General features: G+C 38.2%; 1 protein-coding gene across 1 annotated transcript in view; it reads left to right on the forward strand.

The window, feature by feature from the left end:
- The window catches only part of LOC117331024 (cortactin-binding protein 2-like), a 59035-nt gene that overhangs the window by 686 nt on the left and 31916 nt on the right, over positions 1 to 26433 (forward strand). Inside the window, exons 2-6 of the mRNA XM_033889617.1 lie at positions 3664 to 3765; positions 4590 to 4829; positions 5325 to 5432; positions 5560 to 6732; positions 15272 to 15629. Coding sequence (XP_033745508.1) covers positions 3664 to 3765; positions 4590 to 4829; positions 5325 to 5432; positions 5560 to 6732; positions 15272 to 15629 — 1981 coding nt within the window. The remainder of the gene's footprint in view (positions 1 to 3663; positions 3766 to 4589; positions 4830 to 5324; positions 5433 to 5559; positions 6733 to 15271; positions 15630 to 26433) is intronic.

The following is a 26433-nucleotide window of genomic DNA, read 5'->3' on the forward strand; positions in this document are numbered from 1 at the left end:
AAACATCGTTAGTTTAGAAATTGATGTGCAATCAGGAAGTCTGAGGTTAGTAGCATTGTATGAATATTAAGGGAAAACCTATTTGGGACTTTTATGTTTATATCCTTCAATTTTTTTCCTGGCAGTATTATGGTGTGACAATCATGTTATGACTGCCTGTCAGATATTTTGTTTTGTCATGCATGGTATTTCTTTTTTTTTCAGTTTTCAACTGACTGAAAGAGTAAATGTCTTGATTTTTTCCTGTGTTGCAAAGTTGTATTTGATATGACATTTTTTATATATACAGTCAAACCTCGATGATTCGAACTTCGTTGATTCAAATTTCTGGCTGTATCAACCTTTTTGCTTGGTCCCGAATTTCCTCACTATATAACTCTAATAACGAACCTATGTATGATTCGAATATTTACAAATCAAAGTTTTCCATGTATCAAACTTTTTTCATGGCCCGTTAGCTATGATATTCAGGGTTAGCACGGGCCTTGAGAAAGTCTTGAATTTCACCTTGGGCCTTGAAAAGCCTTGAAAATTGCTTTACAGCCTTGAAAAAGCCTTGAATATTAAGGTTTCATTAGGATAAGTGAAACCCTGGCCAATGATCATTTGGAATCAACTTTGTATATGCCGCCTTCCCTACAGACGTTAAGAATAGCCATGTCAAGTTGTATTTTGATCAAGTGGATAGTTATAAGTTGCCTTTTTATTCTCTTGTTCCCTCTCAAGGTGACTTAGATGACGGGTAAAATGGGCCTTGAATATTTAATTAAGACATTGAAAAAGCCTTGAAAAGGCCTTGAATTTAGTTTGACATAATCCGTATGAACCCTGATATTGTAGGTAATTAAATGCACAGCTCATGATTCAAACAAAAAATTTACCTGTACTGACCACTGGACAGGTGTTTGTCGTGAGTCCCGCGGCAAGATTTCACGCCTCCTACAAATGCCCTAACTGACAATAAGGATAAGAATAGCATGTGTTGTCACTCTCAATCATGGGGTTAATTAATAATCAGACCAAATGGTGTATTTAGAAGCCATGGTATTTAATCACTCCGGTATAAAATACCAGTAGTCGACATTGATGATCTCTGCCGTCATTGAAATCAATGGTCGGTGAGTAAATTTTACAGAACAGTAAAACAAGCGGATCAATTTTAAACACAAACAATTAGCGTTGTCTTCACTCATATTCAAAATGTCACGTTTCAAACTTATACATAAATATCCATGTAAATTGATTATTTGTCATTCAATCATGCATTTTCCAACTGATCAAATATCCATGTAAATCGATTATTTGTCATTCAATCATGCATTTTCCAACTGATCAACATTTCATATTTCATATGCATGTAATGTAAACATGTGTCTTGAACAGAAAAACGTTAACATAAGTGTGCATTGTACTTCTTTTGCTTTATGTGTTTAAAGTGATATAAGTATTTTGTAACCGATACATAGTTTGTTTAATTAATAAAAAGCTTAGGTATAATTGATGAAAAATATTTTTATTTTGTTGGGTTTGAGGTAAATAACAAAACTTTTTGATCGAGCCTGACAGGTGGCGATCAACATCGAGAACGTGTAACGTTAACAGCTATGGTCATTATCAAGAAAACATTGATCTTTTGTCAACCATGAATAATTTGAAGTTCTGCTGTTTCGAAGTTTTATATTAGTCCCTTGAACTTCGAAACATCGAAGTTTGACTGTATTTGTACAAACCATTGTTACATTTTTCCACTCTGAGGTATACATACATGTCTAAGTAGACATAAACAACAATTTTACCCCAAAAGTTGAGGCCTATCCCTAAAGATCTGCATTTCTCCCACCATATATCAAAATTCTCACTGTCACTATGAAGGGTCTGAACTTGAAGAAGTATTGTTGGCCAGAGGAAACTCATTTTTATCAATTCAGTTTTGTATGCTGGAAGTTGAATGCATGGTAACATTAAAATTGTGAAGCATTGGGCAAGAAATACAATTTCAGCATACTAGTCCTTTGGGCAAGTTTGGATTCAAGAGTACTTGCCCCAAGGTCTATTTAAATAAATCAGTAGTATATTTACTTTCTTAAAAGAGAAGTTAAGGTTTAAAGAAGTGACCAATATTATTATAACCTGCCCACTAACCCAATCTAATGGCTGTAGTCATTAGACCTGCGCATGCGATTTTTCTCACCCTGCTAGCGCTGAAGCCATTGGTTTGAAGCAAAGTAAACATAAATTCTAAATTTACATTTAGGAAGTGATAATGTATACCTCTTGTTAAAATATACATGCATACCAGTGTACATGTGCAGTCATCCACTGACTATTTAGTTATTATTACAGCAGTCATCCACTGACTATATATATGTAGTTATAATTACAGCAATTTATGTTCACTAACATTATCATGTCTCCACTGGTGTAATGTTTTATTCCAATTTTGTGTCATTACACTGTATGAACTGTGTTCTACTCAAAAACCTCATAAGGACCAAAGGTACTGTATACATATAGTAATTATTTTATATTCAACATGTGTTCCACCATTTATGTTCAAATGGAACTCTTTTGTGTTCTATATATAGACACAGGTGATTTCCCAGATCATATCAGACATCGTTGTCTTTGACCTAATAATTGATTTACACTGTCTTTTGCTAGCTTTCTGTTCTTAACAGCATTTAGTTAACAACATCAATTAAGTCTTTTACATGATCTTGAAATAAATATGGCAGTTATCGATAAGTAAGTTGTAATGTGTGTTTAGCATTAGTTTCGGATATGCACTGTGACTTTGTACTGGCATCTGTATCACTGAATAGACAAAATAAGGCGAAAACTTCTGTTCCAGTGACTTAATTGGGTGAAGAAAATTGAACACATTAAAGTAGCAAAACATTTCATATGGGTTATTATATATAATTACTTTTGAACACTATTTTGACAATCAGTCACAGTTTTTTTTTCTTGGGGGGGGAGGGGGGGTAGGGGTGCCCTTAAAAGGTCATATACAGTATATATCTTCATGATGACTGACAACACTCCATAATTAATTACAATAGTGTTTGTACAATGATATAATTGACATAAACACAGCTTACATACAGCACAGTCATACATAAGTGTTCCGTATACACTAGCTATATATAGTTAATCATTCAGAATGTAAACATTTTGGTTAGTCATATTCAAATTGATTACAATAAGCTGCTGTTGATAGAATCTTTGGGAAATAATTTGTTGATGATTTAACAACTATAATAGAAGTTGATGTAACAAACTATAATACATCGCATTATTGGTTGGGGAATGCCAAATGTTGAGTCAGCATCTATTGAAGTGTAGGTAAACTGTCACAAAACAGGAGAATCGTGTCCAGGGTAGAGTTAATTAATTCATGCTTTGTAATCGGATGTTGGTTATGTAATTTACACATGGAATGATCATCATATTAATCACATATAAATGTATGTTTTGTAATATAAATACATGCTACTGTGTATTAAAATCATCAGTTGGTGCAATGTGCTTCAGCCTCGACAAGCATTTATGTATACTTTTTTTACCTTGACAATCTGAGTGTGAAAATGTAATATGTTTAAAAAAATACTCCTTTAAATGTTGGTGTAGTGTTATTTAACACTTTTCTGATTTATGTTGTAGCGTCACCCTAAGATGGACCTGAACAAAGCCGACCTGTTACGGTTACTAAGTTACCTGGAAGGAGAGCTCCAAGCAAGGGATGTTGTCATAGCAACTTTGAAGGTTAGTCTCTACTGCTTACAGCTACGGTATACAGTATTGTGCCCTTGAGCTATGTAATCAGATTGACTCTGGGTGTGTATAATGACTGCTGGTTTACAGTATCAGGCTAGTGAAGGAACATCAAGTTTAATAAAGTCACTTATAACAAGATTCATTCAACAGTAAATCTGAGTTCTGTAATTTTCTTACTGATATATGTTTGCATGGATATGGATAAAGAATCTGGCAATTTAGTTACCATCAGTTTTCTGCTGTGGTATATCTGATCATAGACTATAGAACTTGTATCCATGTCTGTCTTGTCTGTCCATGTCTATTCATGTCTGTCCATGTCCATCTATGTCCATCCATGTCTATCAATATCTGTCCATGTCTATCCACGCCTATCAATGTCTGTCCATGTCTATCCATATCTGTCCATGTCCATCTATGTCCATCCATGTCTATCAATATCTGTCCATGTCTATCCATGTCTATCCATGTCTGTCCATGTCCATCCATGTCTGTCCATGTCTATCCATGTCTGTCCATGTCTATCCATATCTGTCCATGTCTATCCATGTCCGTGTTGATAGAATGTTGATGAGACTGGGGCCTGATCAGATGAATACATAACACATAAGAAATGGGCTTATCACATGCACCTCTGGGGTCCATGTAACTGACCTCAAGGTCAAACTCAAGGTCAACACAAAAGATATCTTAAGTCATTTTAACTATTGTCTGCCTTGAATCTTGCATGTTATCATTATTAATTGGTTTCAAGCTTGTTATCAACGTTGATAACCAATTTTGAATGCATATCTTTTGATTTATGTTTATAGGCAGAGAAGGCAAAACAATTGCTGTACCAGGCCAAATATGGTCGTTTTGGTTTAGGTGACCCCTTCCAGGCGTTACAAAGAGATTCTGATAACATGAAAGACAACACTTTTGATGAGTCGGCCATTAAATCAATGTATGACAACCAGTTGGCACAACTGGAGAATCTCATTGCTACACAGCGAAAGGCCCAACTAAAGATGAGGGAACAGCTAGCCACTGCAGAGAAACGTTACCACAAGGTATGTGTTTGGTGACATTACGTATCTTGGTAAGAATATAGATACCTAGTTTCTGAAAATATGTTTTAAATCTGTTATTGATCTACATCTACATCAATGATCTATGACTGAAATGTTTTTAAAAAAGATAATGTTATACATCATTTATTCCATTGAAATCTTGTCAACGAATTGCAGATGACAGGTAAAATGGCAAGTTGCAAAGGTCAGAAAATTTGTTGTATTCAGTCATTGCATAATTTTGAAAGCAAATAAAATTAATGAACCTTTTTTGATCATCTTTTTATTATCACACAAGTAGACACAGGTACTAAGAACAAAGATAGCTATGTATAGGCATAAGCTATGATGTTTGTTTGGACCACTTCAAAGGAAAAATTGCTATTATTAAATAACAGAAAAGCAGAAATAATTATAAATGTGGAAAAGGTCTAAAAGGACGATCATTATTACACAAGTTGATGGGATTAACTAAGTGATTTTTATCTGCTGTAGGTATGTAGTGAGTTGGAAGATGAGAAGAGAAAGCACGCTCAGGACACAGCTCAGGGTGACGACGTCACATACATGCTTGAGAAGGAGAGAGAGCGTCTTCGTCAGGAGGTATGGTCTTGATACAAAATAAACTAATTTTAAATTTATAAACAACATTTGATTTTGCGCCATTGTTTCCACTCCTACAGCTGAACAATTTATTGATGTTTTGAATACCTTTGGTTTTCTTCTGCAGATTGATTATGAAAAAGGTCAAAATAAAAAACTGGAGAAGGATCTTAAAAAGACACTTGCAAGCTTAGAGGAAGAACGTGCTAATTCTGTGAAACATAAACAGGTGGCTGTTATGCTAATTAAAGAACAAAAAAAATTAATTGAAAGACTTGTCATTGATAGACAGAAGTGCAATCAATATGATCAGTTGTTAAAGGATGAAAAAAACAAAACAATAACAATGGCTGAGGGCCTTGTGCAAGAAAGTAAGAAATCCCTTAAAATGGAGGCTTCCATGGAGAAGCAACTGAATGACTTTGATCTAGAACGAGAACAATTGAAAAATCGTCTTAGTAAAAGTGATACAAAAAACAAAGAACTACAGTCCCAGGTAGATATTCTACAAATGCAGGTGGATGCACTTCAGAAACAGCTGGCGACAGCAGCTACCACAGCCAAAGATTCTCTACAGAACATAGAGGTGAAGTCTTCTCCTGCTCGAGGAGGTACAGAAAGGCTAGGAGGAGCCACTCTTACTGTAGTTAGTCCCACGATAGGTAAACCTGTGCCAAAATCTTCAAAACCACTTGTTGTGGATGGAGGAGTTCGAATCTCAGAAGATAGATCATATTCTCCAGCAGGAATTGGAGAAAATGCTGTTCTAAAGACTGTGCGTTATGGAGTTAACTCCCCTGCCCGTTCCCCAGAAAGGGGTTCTTTGAGTGGAGGAGATTCGTCTGAAATGAGAGTAGGCCCTGTTGGGGCTGTATCTGTTGACAAATCGGAGAACTACAGAGGGGCTGGCACGAGAATTGGTATCTCCCCAGGGTCCTCTGCTGTTATATCATCTGGAGGCAAAATGTTGACTGTAAATGTAGCCTCTCAAAACGCTAATAATCCAAATATCAGTGCTGCCAACACCTCTCCACGTAAAATGGTCCCACTTGGCAGGGGTACACCGCCCCCTCTGCCCCCCAACAAGCCTGTGTTGAACTCCCCAGTTCCAGGGAAGCCGGCCCCTCCCCCCAAAGTTGGGGTCTCGGTGTGCAAAGACACCCCAAATGACACAAGTAATCGTGCAACACCTAAAGCTGTGCACATACCTGTGAGTGTGGTGCATGGGAGTGGCGGGGCGGGGCGGCAGTCTGCTGGTACAGATTCCTCCTCCCCGATGAGGAAGCCCGCGCAGGTTTGTGTAAATGCAAAATGAAGGGAGGGACTGTGTTTGACATGCAAACTGTTTCAAACTCCTAGCTTTTTATCATTATTATTGCCCTATTATTTATTTTACCCTTAGAGGACATAGCTGCCTTTTGGATAGCTGCAATATATTAGTCCTTTTGATAAAATCACAATTTGACACTATGTGCAATAAAGTATGTTTTATGTTGTGAGATGAATTCCTATTGTTATTGATAAAAGTAACTCTGGCTCAAAATAATTTGTTAGAATAAATGTGCCAAACCTCTGGACAGGATTGACTGATGACAATATTGACAGATATATACGACAGCATTCTCCCTTCATTCTGTTTTAGATTAAGTTCTTTTGTTTTATGTTTACTCCCAGTATTATTTTTATGTGTGAATTATTTGTATTTTGTTTTGTTTTTTGATATGATTTATGATTATTTTCTTTTGAAATAATTTGTTATTGTGTTTTCTCCCTGTTCAACCTGCTTTGTTTTCTGTCTCTGTTTACTTTTTGACTTCCTCTCCCTGTTGACTGACTTTCAAACTAGCTATATACTGCTGCTGTGTCTGAGTTTAGCCACTGGCTGATCATTCGCTGCGTCTTACTCCATACATCATGGCTGATGACCAATCGACCTAGCTCCACATCCATAGTATTGTAACCTTTGATCGAAGCAGGAAACATTACACTGGATACCATCAGTTAGGGTCTTAATTTCATGTTACTAATGTTGATATATGTACTAAAGGTATATTTGTATATATTGTTTCAAATGAACTGTTTTCACAAAAGAAACAAATGCATGCTTATTTCATGATATAGGTGAAATGTAATGCTACCTGCTGTGATCAAAGGGCAGTGGAAACTGGAAATCTGAAAGATATTTCTTGAGAAATATGGACAATTTCTTGTTGAATGTAGAAGAAAAGACGAACAAGATAATTCTAAACGTCATTTGAATTTGGAGCTCATTTATTATGCGAGTTGATTATTACATGTAAATCTTAGATGTTGTCCTGATTTCTCAAAACTTATCCATATATACTTAGGAAATATTAACCAGAACTCACTATTTCACCTGGACTCCAGTCATCAAGCTTAACTGCGACTGATCAATTGTATAAATCTATCACTGATCATGAGCATTACAGAGACTGATTACCATGTTTATCATATCACCGTCACCAAAGTATTCTGCTATCAGCGATTGCATGGAAACTGTCGAGATTCATCATCAACATCTGATTCACATCTTCACTTTTGCTCATATGAATGTATACTTGTTAGCATTTGTCATTCATGGTATATGGGTATAGTGTGTAACAGTCACTGTGTAGACTATTAAATGGACACTATTTCTATGTGGACGAGTAGAGAATCTATAACCACATACTAATATGAGTAAGAAAACTTTCTACCTGAATACTATTAATAGAAATTTGTTCTTCTTTGTCATTTCTATCTAATATAAGTGTGAATTTGCATAATTAAGAAAAAAGGTAATTAAATTATTTGAAAACAGTGTACATGTATCTTGTAGTTTTAGCATGGTCTTCATACTACTGTGTTATCCTGGTACAAGATTTTCTGATAATATTGTGATAATGGTAATGAGTATCTATTTACTGAAAAAAGTGGGTCAGTTATTCAAATTGAAAAATAAAGATGTTAAGAATGTTTCAAATTGTATATGCAGACTCTCCAAACTAACTGTTGACTGGTGGAACATTTTAGTAAAATGTATTTGATAATCGTGTTCACACAGTACATATTAAGTGTTCTATACAACACTATCAGGATCTACTAAAGGCTGCATGTTTTGGGTACAAGGTTCAGGAGGTGGGGGTTGGTTATATGTTTAACCTGATATAAATAAAGCACCAACCTATGTATATATATCTGGAAATCTATCATGGCTAAAGTAAGGTCACATTCAGAATACCCTGAAAATGGTTTTGTGACAACACATACATAGTATTATACTGGTAAAAACTGAAAATTTATGGTGAAAGAAAACAATATAAGATGTTTTTTATGCTATTTTACATCAACAGCAAAAAACAGTTGAATACTGTATATGTGAATCGACAAGTTCAGTGAAAATTCCGCATTAAGAATGTTTGTGTTTTCTTAATCTTTAATCATCACAGAAACACTGGTAACCTAATCCAGCTGGTGTACCTATGTATACACATGTATTATAAATTAAACAGAGTCTAAATGTGTTAAAACTTGTGGTAATTTTATTGTCTCAATATAGTGATAAGGTAGCTTATAGTGGTTACTTTTACATAGGCTTTGGAAAACATGTTATAGTGTTCAGTAGAGTTTTTGAGGAAGTATTACAACTGAGTCTAATTTTTTATCTCGAGGAAGCACTAGTCTAAGTTGACAGTGGTCAGTGTCCAGAATGTTAGTTGGGGTTGTGATCATTTTAGATACTATCAAAACAATGAAATGTATTATCAGAACAATAGAATCTCAAAGTATTCAGGATTGAGTCAGAATATTTCAACGAATATTAACAAGAAACATCATTCAATACATAAATTTTTGTGTTATTTGAAATTTCCCCATAGCTCTCGAAACATTTTAGAGAAGAGTGCAAAAAACTTGAGCCATGGTCAAAACAGAGACTCCAGAGACTTAATACTGTCAGTTCTAAAATAAACCTGTTGAAGCAGCCTAGTAATGTTTGTGTATTCATGTGTTAGCATGGTGATTGGTTGTGGAGATGACCCCTCCTACTCTGAGGAGAACAACAGGTGGGAAGTCTATCAGCTATGTATGTACTTTAATACATATATATATATGTTAGGATAAGGCCTGGCACAGCTCTGGCTGCAGGATGTAAGTGTTATGAGATTGCCCTCTGTGAGATGGCTATTCCTGTATAGAGAAAGTACATCAAATTCTTCCCATCCACATCAGACATTGAAAAAGGTTTTCTTTTTTTGTCTCAAATATTGAAATGTGTCAAGATATTTAATGAATTTGATTTTTATCAAATCAACCTTTAGCTGTACTCGTTGTAATACATGTAAGGCTGTATATAATCAGAATGAAATATTTAATACAGAGCTACATGTTTAAATTAAAACATGTATATGTACAACAACTGCCCTGCTTCTTTAGCTTAATACATATTTCTTACAGAAAATCTAGATCTGAAAAGTATAAATCAACAGAGAGGTATATATAACAGACAGGTGTTTGTAGGTGTTGTACTGAGACAGTGAGTATATATATATATAGTTGTTGTTGGGCATGAGACACCTGTTGTACTGTGAAAGTGAGTGTACCAAGTTTTTGTATGGCTGGAGACACCTGTTGTATTGTGGATGAGTTTGTAGCTATACTGGCAGTTGTTGTGTGGCTGCAGGAGACACCAATTGTACTGTGTCAGTGAGTTTGTACCTTGTTGTTATGTGGCTTGAGACACCTGTTGTACTGTGACAGTGAGTTTGTACCTAGTTATGTGGCTGGAGACACCTGTTGTACTGTGTCAGTGAGTTTGTACCTAGTTATGTGGCTGGAGACACCTGTTGTACTGTGTCAGTGAGTTTGTACCTATAGTTTGTGGCTGGAGACACCTGTTGTACTTTGTCAGTGAGTTTGTACCTAGTTATGTGGCTCGAGACACCTGTTGTACTGTGGCAGTGAGTTTGTACCTTGTTATGTGGCTGGAGACACCTGTTGTACTGTGACAGTGAGTTTGTACCTATAGTTATGTGGCTGGAGACACCTGTTGTACAGTGGCAGTGAGTTTGTACCTATAGTTTGTGGCTGGAGACACTTGTTGTACTGTGACAGTGAGTTTGTACCTAGTTATGTGGCTGGAGACACCTGTTGTACTGTGTTAGTGAGTTTGTACCTAGTTATGTGGCTGGAGACACCTGTTGTACAGTGCCAGTGAGTTTGTACCTAGTTATGTGGCTGGAGACACCTGTTGTACTGTGACAGTGAGTTTGTACCTTGTTATGTGGCTGGAGACACCTGTTGTACTGTGGCAGTGAGTTTGTACCTAGTTATGTGGCTAGGGGCACCTGTTGTACTGTGTCAGTGAGTTTGTACCTATAGTTTGTGGCTGGAGACACCTGTTGTACTGTGTCAGTGAGTTTGTACCTAGTTATGTGGCTAGGGGCACCTGTTGTACTGTGTCAGTGAGTTTGTACCTAGTTATGTGGCTGGAGACACCTGTTGTACTGTGTCAGTGTGTCAGTGAGTTTGTACCTAGTTATGTGGCTGGAGACACCTGTTGTACTGTGTCAGTGTGTCAGTGAGTTTGTACCTAGTTATGTGGCTGGAGACACCTGTTGTACTGTGTCAGTGAGTTTGTACCTAGTTATGTGGCTGGAGACACCTGTTGTACAGTGGCAGTGAGTTTGAACCTATAGTTTGTGGCTGGAGACACCTGTTGTACTGTGACAGTGAGTTTGTACCTAGTTATGTGGCTGGAGACACCTGTTGTACTGTGTTAGTGAGTTTGTACCTAGTTATGTGGCTGGAGACACCTGTTGTACAGTGCCAGTGAGTTTGTACCTAGTTATGTGGCTGGAGACATCTTTAATTATAGTGCAGGTGCCATGTGTAGTCATACAATAGATTATAGAGGATCCTTCATGTGTAACCAATTAAAGCACTCTTTTATAATTTATGCATGAATATATTGTTTGTTGTGTCAATATACTGAAATATCACAGATGGTATTTACTATATAATCCCCATGTACATATAACAGCATGGTCGTTTGTAGATGTAAGCATGCTTACAATACTTGCATTTGGCTGTAGAAGATACACACAATGATATAAAGTTTATTTTTTACAGTAATTGTGATATGCATATTTATGTACTATGCATTATTCTCTTTAATATTTCAAAAGTTAATAAAAGTTCATAAGAAATATAAAACAAACACAATATATCTGTATTCGGAAATATCACTTGATATGTTTTAAGATATGTGGTTGTAAATTGTAAATGATTCAAGTCTTTGATGACGTTTGTGATTTAAGTTGATGACGACATATGTAAGTTAATTCCACGGCGAAGTTTGTGATTTCAATCTGCAATGGGGTTTGTGATTTAAGTCTACAGTGACATTTGTGATTAAAATTTTGTGATTTAAGTCTAAGGCAAAGTTTGTGATTCAAGTCTACGATGACGTTTGTGATTTAAGTCTTCGAGATGGGGTTTGTGATTAAGTCTAAGGTAAAATTTGTGATTTAAGTCTACAATGACATTTGTGATTTAGGTCTACGAGATGGGGGTTTGTGATTTTAAGTCTTAGGTAAAATTTGTGATTTAAGTCTACATTGATGTTTTTGATTTTGGATTACGATGGCATTTGTGATTGAAGTCTATAAGGTGACATTTTTTATTTAAGTCTATGACGAAGTTTGTGATCTAAGACTAATGTGACATTTGTGATTGAAGTCTACAACAAAGTTTTTGATTTGAGTCTACTGTGATGTTTGATTTAAGTTTACGGCCATGTTTGTGATTCAAGTTTAAGATGGGGTTTGTGATTATTAAAGTCTACAGCAATATTAATGTTTGTGACTTAAGTCAGGCTGTTTGTGAGAAATACATTGTTCCTTACCACAGTTAATAGATAAATAGACCTGTTGGAAGTCTGTCACAGTTACATGTCAGACAATACACTATACCTAACCACAGTTTATGGATAAATACCTGTTGGAAGTCTATCACAGTTACATGTCAGACAATACACTACCTAACCACAGTTTATAGATAAATACCTGTTGGAAGTCTGTCACAGTTACATGTCAGACAATACACTATAATCACAGTTTATAGATAAATACCTGTTGGAAGTCTGTCACAGTTACATGTCAGACAATATACTGTACCTAACCACAGTTTATAGATAAATATCTGTTGGAAGTCTGTCACAGTTACATGTCAAACAATACACTATACCTAACCACAGTTTATAGATAAATACCTGTTGGAAGTCTGTCACAGTTACATGTCAGACAATACACTATAACCACAGTTTATAGATAAATACCTGTTGGAAGTCTGTCACAGTTACATGTCAGACAATACACTATACCTAACCACAGTTTATAGATAAATACCTGTTGGAAGTCTGTCACAGTTACATGTCAGACAATACACTACCTAACCACAGTTTATAGATAAATACCTGTTGGAAATCTGTCACAGTTACATGTCAGACAATACACTACCTAACCACAGTTTATAGATAAATATCTGTTGGAAATCTGTCACAGTTACATGTCAGACAATACACTACCTAACCACAGTTTATAGATAAATACCTGTTGGAAGTCTGTCACAGTTACATGTCAGACAATACACTATAACCACAGTTTATAGATAAATACCTGTTTGAAGTCTGTCACAGTTACATGTCGGACAATACACTACCTAACCACAGTTAATAGATAAATATCTGTTGGAAGTCTGTCACAGTTACATGTCAGACCATACACTATAGCTACCTAACCACAGTTTATAGATACATACCTGTTGGAAGTCTATCACAGTTACATGTCAGACAATACACTATACCTAACCACAGTTTATAGATACATACCTGTTGGAAGTCTATCACAGTTACATGTCAGACAATACACTATAACCACAGTTTATAGATAAATACCTGTTGGAAGTCTGTCACAGTTACATGTCGGACAATACACTACCTAACCACAGTTTATAGATAAATATCTGTTGGAAGTTTGTCACAGTTACATGTCAGACAATACACTGTATACCTAACCACAGTTAATAGATAAATATAAACACCTGTTGGAAGTCTGTCACAGTTACATGTCAGACAATACACTACCTAACCACAGTTTATAGATAAATACCTGTTGGAAGTCTGTCACAGTTACATGTCAGACAATACACTACCTAACCACATGTACAGTTTATAGATAAATACCTGTTGGAAGTCTGTCACAGTTACATGTCAGACAATACACTACCTAACCACAGTTTATAGATAAATATACCTGTTGGAAGTCTGTCACAGTTACATGTCGGACAATACACTACCTAACCACAGTTTATAGATAAATACCTGTTGGAAGTCTGTCACAGTTACATGTCAGACAATACACTATACCTAACCACAGTTTATAGATAAATACCTGTTGGAAGTCTATCACAGTTACATGTCAGACAATACACTACCTAACCACAGTTTATAGATAAATATCTGTTGGAAGTCTGTCACAGTTACATGTCAGACAATACACTACCTAACCACAGTTTATAGATAAATATCTGTTGGAAGTCTGTCACAGTTACATGTCAGACAATACACTATACCTAACCACAGTTTATAGATAGATACCTGTTGGAAGTCTGTCACAGTTACATGTCAGACAATACACTATACCTAACCACAGTTTATAGATAAATACCTGTTGGAAGTCTGTCACAGTTACATGTCAGACAATACACTATAACCACAGTTTATAGATAAATACCTGTTAGAAGTCTGTCACAGTTACATGTCAGACAATACACTATAACCACAGTTTATAGATAAATACCTGTTGGAAGTCTGTCACAGTTACATGTCAGACAATACACTATACCTAACCACAGTTTATAGATAGATACCTGTTGGAAGTCTGTCACAGTTACATGTCAGACAATACACTATACCTAACCACAGTTTATAGATAAATACCTGTTGGAAGTCTGTCACAGTTACATGTCAGACAATACACTATAACCACAGTTTATAGATAAATACCTGTTAGAAGTCTGTCACAGTTACATGTCAGACAATACACTATAACCACAGTTTATAGATAAATACCTGTTGGAAGTCTGTCACAGTTACATGTCAGACAATACACTATACCTAACCACAGTTTATAGATAAATACCTGTTGGAAGTCTGTCACAGTTACATGTCGGACAATACACTATACCTAACCACAGTTTATAGATACATACCTGTTGGAAGTTTGCTGTATACATATAAATCCTTATATTGATTAAAGACTTGAAGTAATAAAATATTTGAGATAAACATCAAAGAGATTTCTGACTTTATTTACCACTGACACTGAGATGGGGTTGATGGGTCACAGTCCTAGCAAAATAGGAGACTGATCATGGGGAGTTGATAAAAAAAAAAAACAGGCTGCATTGTAATTGTCTCAAAATACACAATGCCACCCATATACCTGTGTGTAGCATGCATTGTATCTGTTAAAATATTGTTTTCAGTTTTTACATCCTAAGATTAGTGTTTAAGTTTGAAGCATTACTAATCAGCATTGGTGATGACTGGAATGGTTCACTGCTGTTATACCCTTATAACTCACCATCCACCTATAAAGCATGAATGATTACTGTCAGTCAAGATTTACAATAATACAAACAATTTATATATCTACTGCCAACATCATACTAAAGATCTCTGTATCCATATACTACTGCAGTCATCAGTACTCTTCTGTTTCTATATCATCATACCAGTAACAGCATGAATGCTTCTCTCCCACATCCTCTACAATGTTTTTCGTATTCTTCCTCTCCCATATCCTCTACAATATTTGTCTTATTCCTCCTCTTCCCTTTCCTTACATTCCGAATCCTCTGACTTGTATCCTGTCTCCCATCCTCCTGTGTTTTTCTTTTTTCTGTGTGTGATGCTCCATTGTTATGAGTGGATTTCGTGGCATGCACAGCGTACACTTTTCTTGCAGTTGATTCCTGAAGCTTTGGATGTTGTTTCCACCCCTGATGTTGCGTCTCCTCTAACCTCTCCGTCCCCTGGTCATGCACCAGTGAACTCGCAGTTACCGGCTACTGCGCTTGAATTCCTTGGGCCAGAAATGGCGGACCTTCAGCAGCTTTTATCATCTATCATGACAGGTAATGTCTTTTATCTATATCTTAATTACAGGTAGATGTAGACCCTATACAGGTAGTACGTATACTGATCAATCCCCTTAATTACAGGTAGATGTAGGCCCTATATAGGTAGTACTGATATCTCCCCTTAATTACAAGTAGATGTAGACCCTATATAGGTAGTACTGATATCTCCCCTTAATTACAGGTAGATGTAGGCACTATATAGGTAGTACTGATACATCCCCTTAATTACAGGTAGATGTAGACCCTATATAGGTAGTACTGATACATCCCCTTAATTACAGGTAGATGTAGACCCTATACAGGTAGTACTGATACATCCCCTTAATTACAGGTAGATGTAGACCCTATATAGGTAGTACTGATATATCCCCTTAATTACAGGTAGATGTAGACCCTATATAGGTAGTACTGATATATCCCCTTAATTACAGGTAGATGTAGACCCTATACAGGTAGTACTGATATATCCCCTTAATTACAGGTAGATGTAGACCCTATACAGGTAGTACTGATATATCCCCTTAATTACAGGTAGATGTAGACCCTATACAGGTAGTACTGATATATCCCCTTAATTACAGGTAGATGTAGACCCTATATAGGTAGTACTGATACATCCCCTTAATTACAGGTAAATGTAGACCCTATATAGGTAGTACTGATACATCCCCTTAATTACAGGTAAATGTAGACCCTATACAGGTAGTACTGATATCTCCCCTTAATTACAGGTAGATGTAGACCCTATACAGGTAGTACTGATACATCCCCTTAGTTACAGGTAAATGTAGACCCTATATAGGTAGTACTGATACATCCCCTTAATTACAGGTAAATGTAGACCCTATACAGGTAGTACTGATACATCCCCTTAATTAAAGCTACATTGGACACTCGTATTAGTAGTTTTGATTAACCTTTATTTATATAGACTCTTTATTTCCCGAATTACCATATATACAAATTAAAGATGTTGATTTCACTTTACCTGTAGATGTACCCTAATTACAGGTAACAGGTCAGTGATCAATATCCATATAAATCATTTCATTGACAATCGAGAATTGATTATGGTGTGTTAAAATGCACTACTGAAGTGTTTTGTGGGAGTTATTAAACTAAAATTCGGGAGTAATCACTTATACTTTTTCAATGTTCCTTATTTAGAAGGGAAGGTGAAATGAAAACCCACAGTATTATGTTGACTGATATTTCATGGCATGTTATCAGCCCAAGTTCAGTTAACAGATACTTATGAAAGCATGAGACTGATTTCATCTGTGTTGAATTGAGAAGATTGACACTGATAATATATTGCCTAGTTTGTGCTTATGCTGCATGCTGCTATCAAATTATAATTACTTTTTACATGTGGACATCATTGGGGTGGGATATCATATTTTATATAAATGAGACTGGTGTTACCCTTGGGGACAGAGAGGTCAGCCATGTCCCTTTGTGTCCATACTTACTTTCTGGGGCATAGTCTTGTGTACTGTATCATATATAATTACCAAACTGGTAAGGAATCATCAGATTTCTGGTCAGCTATGTTTGTATGTTTAGACTGTCCCAGGCATATCTCATGTACTGTATCACATATAATTACCAAACAGGTCATAAATCATAGACAAAAATCATATCTCTGTTGTCCGCTATATATAGAGTTATGGCCCTTTGTTACCATGCTTAACACTGTTCGGGGCATATCTCATGTACTGTATCACATAAAATTACCAAACTGGGTTGAGAATCAACATAGACAAAATTCAGATGTCTGGTTCACTATATACAGAGTTATGACCCTTTGTTACCATGCTTAACACTGTTCGGGGCATATCTCATGTACTGTATCACATAAAATTACCAAACTGGGTTGAGAATCATCATAGATAAAATTCAGATGTCTGGTTCACTATATACAGAGCTATGGCTCCTTGTTCATTGCTTGCATCAAAGTTTGACCGGAGATTAACACTCAGTACATGTACTGCTTGCAATTCTTAATCTTACTTTAAGATATTTATTCTGAAAATTAACTCATGGACATGTTGTATCACAAATATAATGCTTATGTAGTGTAGGGATTTTTTTTGGAATTTAAAGATTCCGTATGACCTCTCTTATCTTTAATGATTAAAGGACTAAAATGGTGTAGAAGGTGGTGTTCTTGAAGGAATTTCATGATCAGTTAACTAATGCTTACATGCACATTGTCACACAAGCCTTGGACATTAGGTTTGGTTCCGTGTGGTAACAATATGAGAACATGTACAGTACCTGACCGAGATCTTTATTCACTCATGTGTCTTGTTGGTTTCCACTATGAGACATATGTCAGTCTCCTCTGTGAGACATATGTTGGTCACCACTGTGAGACATGCCGGTCTCCACTGTGAGACACATGTCATTCTCCACTGTGAGACATGTCAGTCTCCACCGTGAGACACATGCCGATCTCCACTGTGAGACACATGTCATTCTCCACTGTGAGACACGTCAGTCTCCAGTGTGAGACACATGTCATTCTCCACTGTGAGACACATGTCAGTCTCCTCTGTGAGACATATGCCATTCTCCACTGTGAGACACATGTCTGTCTCCCCGTGAGACACATGTCATTCTCCACTGCGAGACACATGTCTGTCTCCCCTTGAGACACATGTCATTCTCCACCACGAGACATGTCGGTCTCCACCGTGAGACACATGTCGGTCTCCACTGTGAGACACATGTCTGTCTCCCCGTGAGACACATGTCATTCTCCACCGTGAGACACATGTCAGTCTCCACCACGAGACATGTCAGTCTCCGCTGTGAGACATATGTTGGTCACCACTGTGAGACATGTCGGTCTCCAGTGTGAGACATATGTCTGTCTCCACTGTGAGGCACATGTCTGTCTCCACTGAGACACATGTCATTCTCCACCGTGAGACACATGTCGGTCTCCACTGTGAGACACATGTCATTCTCCTTTGTGAGACACATGTCATTCTCCACCACGAGACGTGTCAGTCTCCGCTGTGAGACATATGTCGGTCTCCACTGTGTGACACATGCCGCTTTCCACTGTGAGACCCATCATTTTACATTGTGAGACACATGTCATTCTCCACCATGAGACATGTCATTCTCCACCACGAGACATGTCAGTCTCCGCTGTGAGACATATGTCGGTCTCCACTGTGCGACACATGTCGCTTTCCTCTGTGAGACCCATCATTTTACATTGTGAGACACATGTCATTCTCCACCACAAGACGTGTCATTCTCCACCATGAGACATGTCAGTCTCCACTGTGAGATACATGCCGTTTTCCACTGTGAGACACATGTGATTTTCCATAGTGAGACACATGCATATGTCACTCATAGTGAGGCATTTCACCTGAAATTTATGGTAGATCATTCAGGTAAACAACAGTGTACGTTAGCTTTTAATTTAGTCCTGGTCTGACTTAGAGGTGACTAATATGGGGACAGCTACTACTGATAATATCATTCTGGTATTCTTTTCAGAGAAAAAGAACATTATGCAAAGTAGAGCAGTTTGACATAAGTTTTGTGTAACATTAACCTTCACCATGTACCTATATTAGGTAAGGTTAAGCCTGATTATAAATGACTGGAGTTTTGTACTGCTGGCTCTGTTACAGAAAGACTACAGTAACAACACCACACCCATTGACCTACAAGAAAAAGCAGGTCTGTTTAGTGCAAAAATATACAGGGTTTCACCACCCAGTCCACACATAAACTGCTTGGTATATGTTGGAAAGTGAGATTGATACCATGTCCTGTTATCCTGTTACCAACATTTAACACCAACTGTCTAAAAAAAAAAAAAAAATCTGTCCATTACATTTATCAGGGTGTTTGTTGTATTAATGCTGTGGCACTACTGCCCACAATTTAAAAACTTTCAACAAGGATCAGAGAATTGACATGGTAAATTTAACTGGATAATGACATTTTAATGCTTGTATGCAATAGAAAGGGAGTTGGACTCTTTTAAAAGACTTGATGAAATTTATAACATTTTAATAGGAAGTAAATGAGAATGTGATAGTTAAGGTGACATGTTATTCATCTAACTCCACATCACTGTCAAACTCACCACTACCAGCAGTCAATTTGGCGACATTTCAATGTTTAAAAAGCTTTTAAACAGTCACATGAAGCAGTGTTCAGTAGGTCCCCTGGTAGAGATAAGGTGATGATATGTCATTTAAACATTTGACATTATGAAGTAAATTGTGTAAATTTTGTCACTCTGAGTCACTGTATACAGAGCTAGAATAGATCTAAAATGGTCTTATCAATCTGATACAAAATGTAGGCTTAAAGCTAATGTGATCATCCTAATTAGGATTAGATGTAGTCCTATACTCCTCAGGTAGGTAGACTTATCGTCCTAAGATAGATGTTAACAGGGTAGATAGACTTATCGTCCTAAGATGGATGTTAGCTGGATGAGGTAGACTTATCGTCCTAAGATAGATGTTATCAGGGTAGATAGAATTATCGTCCTAAGATAGATGTTATCAGGGTGCACGTGAGGTAGACTTACCATCCTAAGATAGATGTTAACAGGGTTAGGTAGACTTATCGTCCTAAGATAGATGTTAACAGGGTTAGGTAGACTTATCATCCTAAGATAGATGTTATCAGGGTGAGGTAGACTTATCGTCCTAAGATAGATGTTAGCCGGGTGAGGTAGACTTATCGTCCTAAGATAGATGTTAACAGGGTTAGGTAGACTTATTCTCCTAAGATAGATGTTAACAGGGTTAGGTAGACTTATCGTCCTAAGATAGATGTTAGCAGGGTTAGGTAGACTTATCGTCCTAAGATAGATGTTAGCTGGGTTAGGTAGACTTATCGTCCTAAGATAGATGTTAACAGGGCTCTGTATCCTCTATTTCATTTAATTACTTGTGTTGAGTGATTATCCTAAAGTAGATCTTACTATTACAGATAACAAGAACATTTAACAGTTTAATTTGATGGTGTGAGGGAGTTCATACCACATGTGTATATGTAGTGTAGAGGTAGATGAGTTTAACTACTTTAAGATAAATCTGGTACTCTGACAGTTTCACTACAGGTAGGTATATATAGATGGGGATGGGGAGAACTTAGTTTGAGGATCCTGACAGTTTTACTACAGGTAGGTATATATATAGATGGGGAGAGAAGTTAGGTTGAGGGTCTGTCCTTCAGTAAGGATAAATGTTATTGCCTATGATACATGGTCACAACTGTTTTTATCCAGATATCTAAATAAACATAATGTCATGACAAATTTTTCCGTAGTCATAGAACTGCAGAGGATGATCTGTAATATTTGATGCCAATCAAAATTAAATGAAAAAACAAAGTGAAGTCCAAAGGCTATTTTGAGAACTAATCAACAGAGCTATATCACTGTAGAACTGTAGAACTGTTCCTGGTTAAGTTTCTGTCGACCGTTTAACAGGCTTTTAGTAAGAAGGAGATAAGCTTTTAGTATCTTATCTGAAATGGGTTTTTTTCTGGACAAGAAACATTTCAGCAAATATACATTATCAGGTGATCCACACTATAACAGAGTAGGTCTATTGCTGGACCAGGACCAATTATATCTGTACAGGGAAGGTCTACTGCTGGACCAGGACCAGTTATATCTGTTCAGGGAAGGTCTACTGCTGGACCAGGACCAATTATATCTGTACAGGGAAGGTCTAATGCTGGACCAGGACCAGTTATATCTGTTCAGGGAAGGTCTACTGCTGGACCAGGACCAATTATATCTGTACAGGGAAGGTCTACTGCTGGACCAGGACCAATTATATCTGTACAGGGAAGGTCTACTGATGGACCAGGACCAATTATATCTGTATAGAGAAGGTCTACTGCTGGACCAGGACCAATTATATCTGTATAGAGAAGGTCTACTGCTGGACCAGGACCAATTATATCTGTATAGAGAAGGTCTACTGATGGACCAGGACCAATTATATCTGTACAGGGAAGGTCTACTGATGGACCAGGACCAATTATATCTGTATAGAGAAGGTCTACTGCTGGACCAGGACCAATTATATCTGTATAGAGAAGGTCTACTGCTGGACCAGGACCAATTATATCTGTACAGGGAAGGTCTACTGCTGGACCAGGACCAATTATATCTGTACAGGGAAGGTCTACTGCTGGACCAGGACCAATTATATCTGTACAGGGAAGGTCTACTGCTGGACCAATTATATCTGTACAGGGAAGGTCTACTGCTGGACCAGGACCAACTATATCTGTACAGGGAAGGTCTACTGCTGGACCAATTATATCTGTACAGGGAAGGTCTACTGCTAGACCAGGACAAATTATATCTGTACAGGGAAGGTCTACTGGTGGACCAGGACCAATTATATCTGTACAGGGAAGGTCTACTGCTGGACCAGGACCAATTATATCTGTACAGGGAAGGTCTAATGCTGGACCAGGACCAATTATATCTGTACAGAGTAGGTCTACTGATGGACCAGGACCAATTATATCTGTACAGGAAAGGTCTACTGCTGGACCAGGACCAGTTATATCTGTACAGGGAAGGTCTACTGATGGACCAGGACCAATTATATCTGTACAGGGAAGGTCTACTGCTGGACCAGGACCAATTATATCTGTACAGGGAAGGTCTACTGCTGGACCAGGACCAATTATATCTGTACAGAGTAGGTCTACTGCTGGACCAGGACCAATTATATCAGTATAGAGAAGGTCTACTGCTGGACCAGGACCAACTATATCTGTACAGAGTAGGTCTACTGATGGACCAGGACCAATTATATCTGTACAGGAAAGGTCTACTGCTGGACCAGGACCAGTTATATCTGTATAGAGAAGGTCTACTGCTGGACCAGGACCAATTATATCTGTACAGGAAAGGTCTACTGCTGGACCAGGACCAGTTATATCTGTACAGGGAAGGTCTACTGATGGACCAGGACCAATTATATCTGTTCAGGGAAGGTCTACTGCTGGACCAGGACCAATTATATCTGTATAGAGAAGGTCTACTGCTGGACCAGGACCAACTATATCTGTACAGGGAAGGTCTACTGCTGGACCAGGACCAACTATATCTGTACAGAGTAGGTCTACTGATGGACCAGGACCAATTATATCTGTACAGGAAAGGTCTACTGCTGGACCAGGACCAGTTATATTTGTACAGAGAAGGTCTACTGCTGGACCAGGACCAATTATATCTGTACAGAGAAGGTCTACTGGTGGACCAGGACCAATTATATCTGTACAGGGAAGGTCTACTGCTGGACCAGGACCAATTATATCTGTACAGGGAAGGTCTACTGCTGGACCAATTATATCTGTACAGGGAAGGTCTACTGGTGGACCAGGACCAATTATATCTGTACAGGAAAGGTCTACTGCTGGACCAGGACCAGTTATATTTGTACAGAGAAGGTCTACTGCTGGACCAGGACCAATTATATCTGTACAGAGAAGGTCTACTGCTGGACCAGGACCAATTATATCTGTACAGGGAAGGTCTAATGCTGGACCAGGACCAATTATATCTGTACAGGGAAGGTCTACTGCTGGACCAGGACCAATTATATCTGTACAGGGAAGGTCTACTGCTGGACCAGGACCAACTATATCTGTACAGAGTAGGTCTACTGATGGACCAGGACCAATTATATCTGTACAGGAAAGGTCTACTGCTGGACCAGGACCAGTTATATTTGTACAGGGAAGGTCTACTGCTGGACCAGGACCAATTATATCTGTACAGAGAAGGTCTACTGGTGGACCAGGACCAATTATATCTGTACAGGGAATGGCTTAGGTTTCCTTATAAGCTCCAACTTATTCTTTTACAATGTAATACCAACATCAGTTACATGTGTGCATGGCTTGTTACCCCTACATCAGCTTACTTCTCAACCAATGACTAAAATATCCTGATGGGGTTATATATATGTATATATATAACATCCAATAACAAGGCTTAATTTTGACAAGGTGTGCTTTAATGGATTTCCTTCATTCTAAGAGAGAGATATATATATATGTACGATCAGGTGTGCAATCTACCCGTCCAGTTAGCTGTTACATGGATATGAGCCTGTGATAAATCAACCTTGGTGGACAATTTTGTGGATATGATTATTATACTGTTGTTATTTCATTTTTAGCTCACCTGGACCGAAGGTCCGGTGAGCTTATGCCATGGTGCAGCGTCCGTCGTCCGTCGTCCGTCGTCCGTCCGTCAACATTTGCTTCAAATCGCTACTAGTCATCAAGTTCTTATTGGATTTTGACCAAATTTGGTCAGAAACATCCTTGGCAGAAGGGGATCAGATTTTGCATAAATGGTGACTCTGACCCCCAAGGGGCCTGAGGGGCGGGGCCCAATAGGGGAAATTGAGGCAATTCCTTTAAATCGCTACTAGTCATAAAGTTATGAATGGATTTGAACCCAATTTGGTCAGAAACATCCTTTGGGGAAGGGGAACAGATTTTGCATAAATGGTGACTCTGACCCCCAAGGGGCCAAAGGGGCGGGGCCTAATGGGGAAATAGAGGTAATTCCTTCAAATCGCTACTAGTCATAAAGTTATGAATGGATTTGAACCCGATTTGGTCAGAAACATTCTTTGGGGAAGGGGAACAGATTTTGCATAAATGGTGACTCTGACCCCCAAGGGGCCAAAGGGGCGGGGCCTAATGGGGAAATAGAGGTAATTCCTTCAAATCGCTACTAGTCATAAAGTTATGAATGGATTTGAACCCAATTTGGTCAGAAACATCCTTCGGGGAAGGGGAACAGATTTTGCATAAATGGTGACTCTGACCCCCAAGGGGCCTGAGGGGCAGGGCCCAATAGGGGAAATTAAGGCAATTCCTTTAAATCGCTACTAGTCATAAAGTTATGAATGGATTTGAACCCAATTTGGTCAGAAACATCCTTTGGGGAAGGGGAATAGATTTTGCATAAATGGTGACTCTGACCCCCAAGGGGCCAAAGGGGCGGGGCCTAATGGGGAAATAGAGGTAATTCCTTCAAATCGCTACTTGTCATAAAGTTATGAATGGATTTGAACCCAATTTGGTCAGAAACATCCTTTAGGGAAGGGGATCAGATTTTGCATAAATGGTGACTCTGACCCCCAAGGGGCCTGAGGGGCAGGGCCCAATAGGGGAAATTGAGGCAATTCCTTTAAATCGCTACTTGTCATAAAGTTATGAATGGATTTGAACCCAATTTGGTCAGAAACATCCTTTGGGGAAGGGGAACAGATTTTGCATAAATGGTGACTCTGACCCCCAAGGGGCCTGAGGGGCGGGGCCCAATAGGGGAAATTAAGGCAATTCCTTTAAATCGCTACTAGTCATAAAGTTATGAATGGATTTGAACCCAATTTGGTCAGAAACATCCTTTGGGGAAGGGGAACAGATTTTGCATAAATGGTTACTCTGACCCCCAAGGGGCCAAAAGGGCGGGGCCCATTAGGGGAAATAGAGGTAATTCCTTCAAATCGCTACTAGTCCTAAAGTTATGAATGGATTTGAACCCAATTTGGTCAGAAACATCCTTCAGGGAAGGGGAACAGATTTTGCATAAATGGTGACTCTGACCCCCAAGGGGCCAAAGGGGCGGGGCCTAATGGGGAAATAGAGGTAATTCCTTCAAATCGCTACTAGTCATAAAGTTATGAATGGATTTGAACCCAATTTGGTCAGAAACATTCTTGGGGGAAGGGGAACCAGATTTTGCATAAATGGTGACTCTGAACCCCAAGGGGCCTGAGGGGCGGGGCCCAATAGGGGAAATTGAGGCAATTCCTTTAAATCGCTACTTGTCATAAAGTTATGAATGGATTTGAACCCAATTTGGTCAGAAACATCCTTTGGGGATGGGGAATAGATTTTGCATAAATGGTGACTCTGACCCCCAAGGGGCCAAAGGGGCGGGGCCCCATATGGGAAATAGAGGTAATTCCTTTAAATCGCTACTAGTCATAAAGTTATAAATGCATGTTGTAAACTCAGAGAGTCTGGACTTCATTATTTCTTTAAAGCAGTTGGGATCCCCACGCTATAACCATAAATAGCATTGTTTGAGGTTAACAAACAAAAGGAATTGAACATGAACATTATTTTGACATTTGGTCAAATCCAACCAGGTGAGCGATACAGGCCCCATGGGCCTCTTGTTCTCTATAGATGTAGAAAAAGTAACTGGCTTTTGCACGCAAACTGTTCACAGCTTGGTCATTATCTAGATTTTTAGTAAATTTTTGCTTCAGCAGAAATAGTTTTAAGATGCCAGTAAGATTGGTTACCGTGTTTCTGTACAAGGCACTGCTGAGACTAACAGAACCAGTAAGACTGGTTACCGTGTTTCTGTACAAGGCAATGCTGAGACTAACAGACTGGTTACTATGTTTATGTACAAGGCACTGCTGAGACTAACAGACTGGTTACCATGTTTCTGTACAAGGCACTGCTGAGACTAACAGAACCAGTAAGACTGGTTACCGTGTTTCTGTACAAGGCAATGCTGAGACTAACAGACTGGTTACCGTGTTTATGTACAAGGCACTGCTGAGACTAACAGACTGGTTACCGTGTTTCTGTACAAGGCACTGCTGAGACTAACAGACTGGTTACCGTGTTTCTGTACAAGGCAATGCTGAGACTAACAGAACCAGTTAGACTGGTTACCGTGTTTCTGTACAAGGCAATGCTGAGACTAACAGACTGATTACCGTGTTTCTGTACAAGG

This window comes from Pecten maximus, chromosome 7 (genome assembly GCF_902652985.1).
Source record: "Pecten maximus chromosome 7, xPecMax1.1, whole genome shotgun sequence".
NCBI classification, from domain to species: domain Eukaryota; kingdom Metazoa; phylum Mollusca; class Bivalvia; order Pectinida; family Pectinidae; genus Pecten; species Pecten maximus.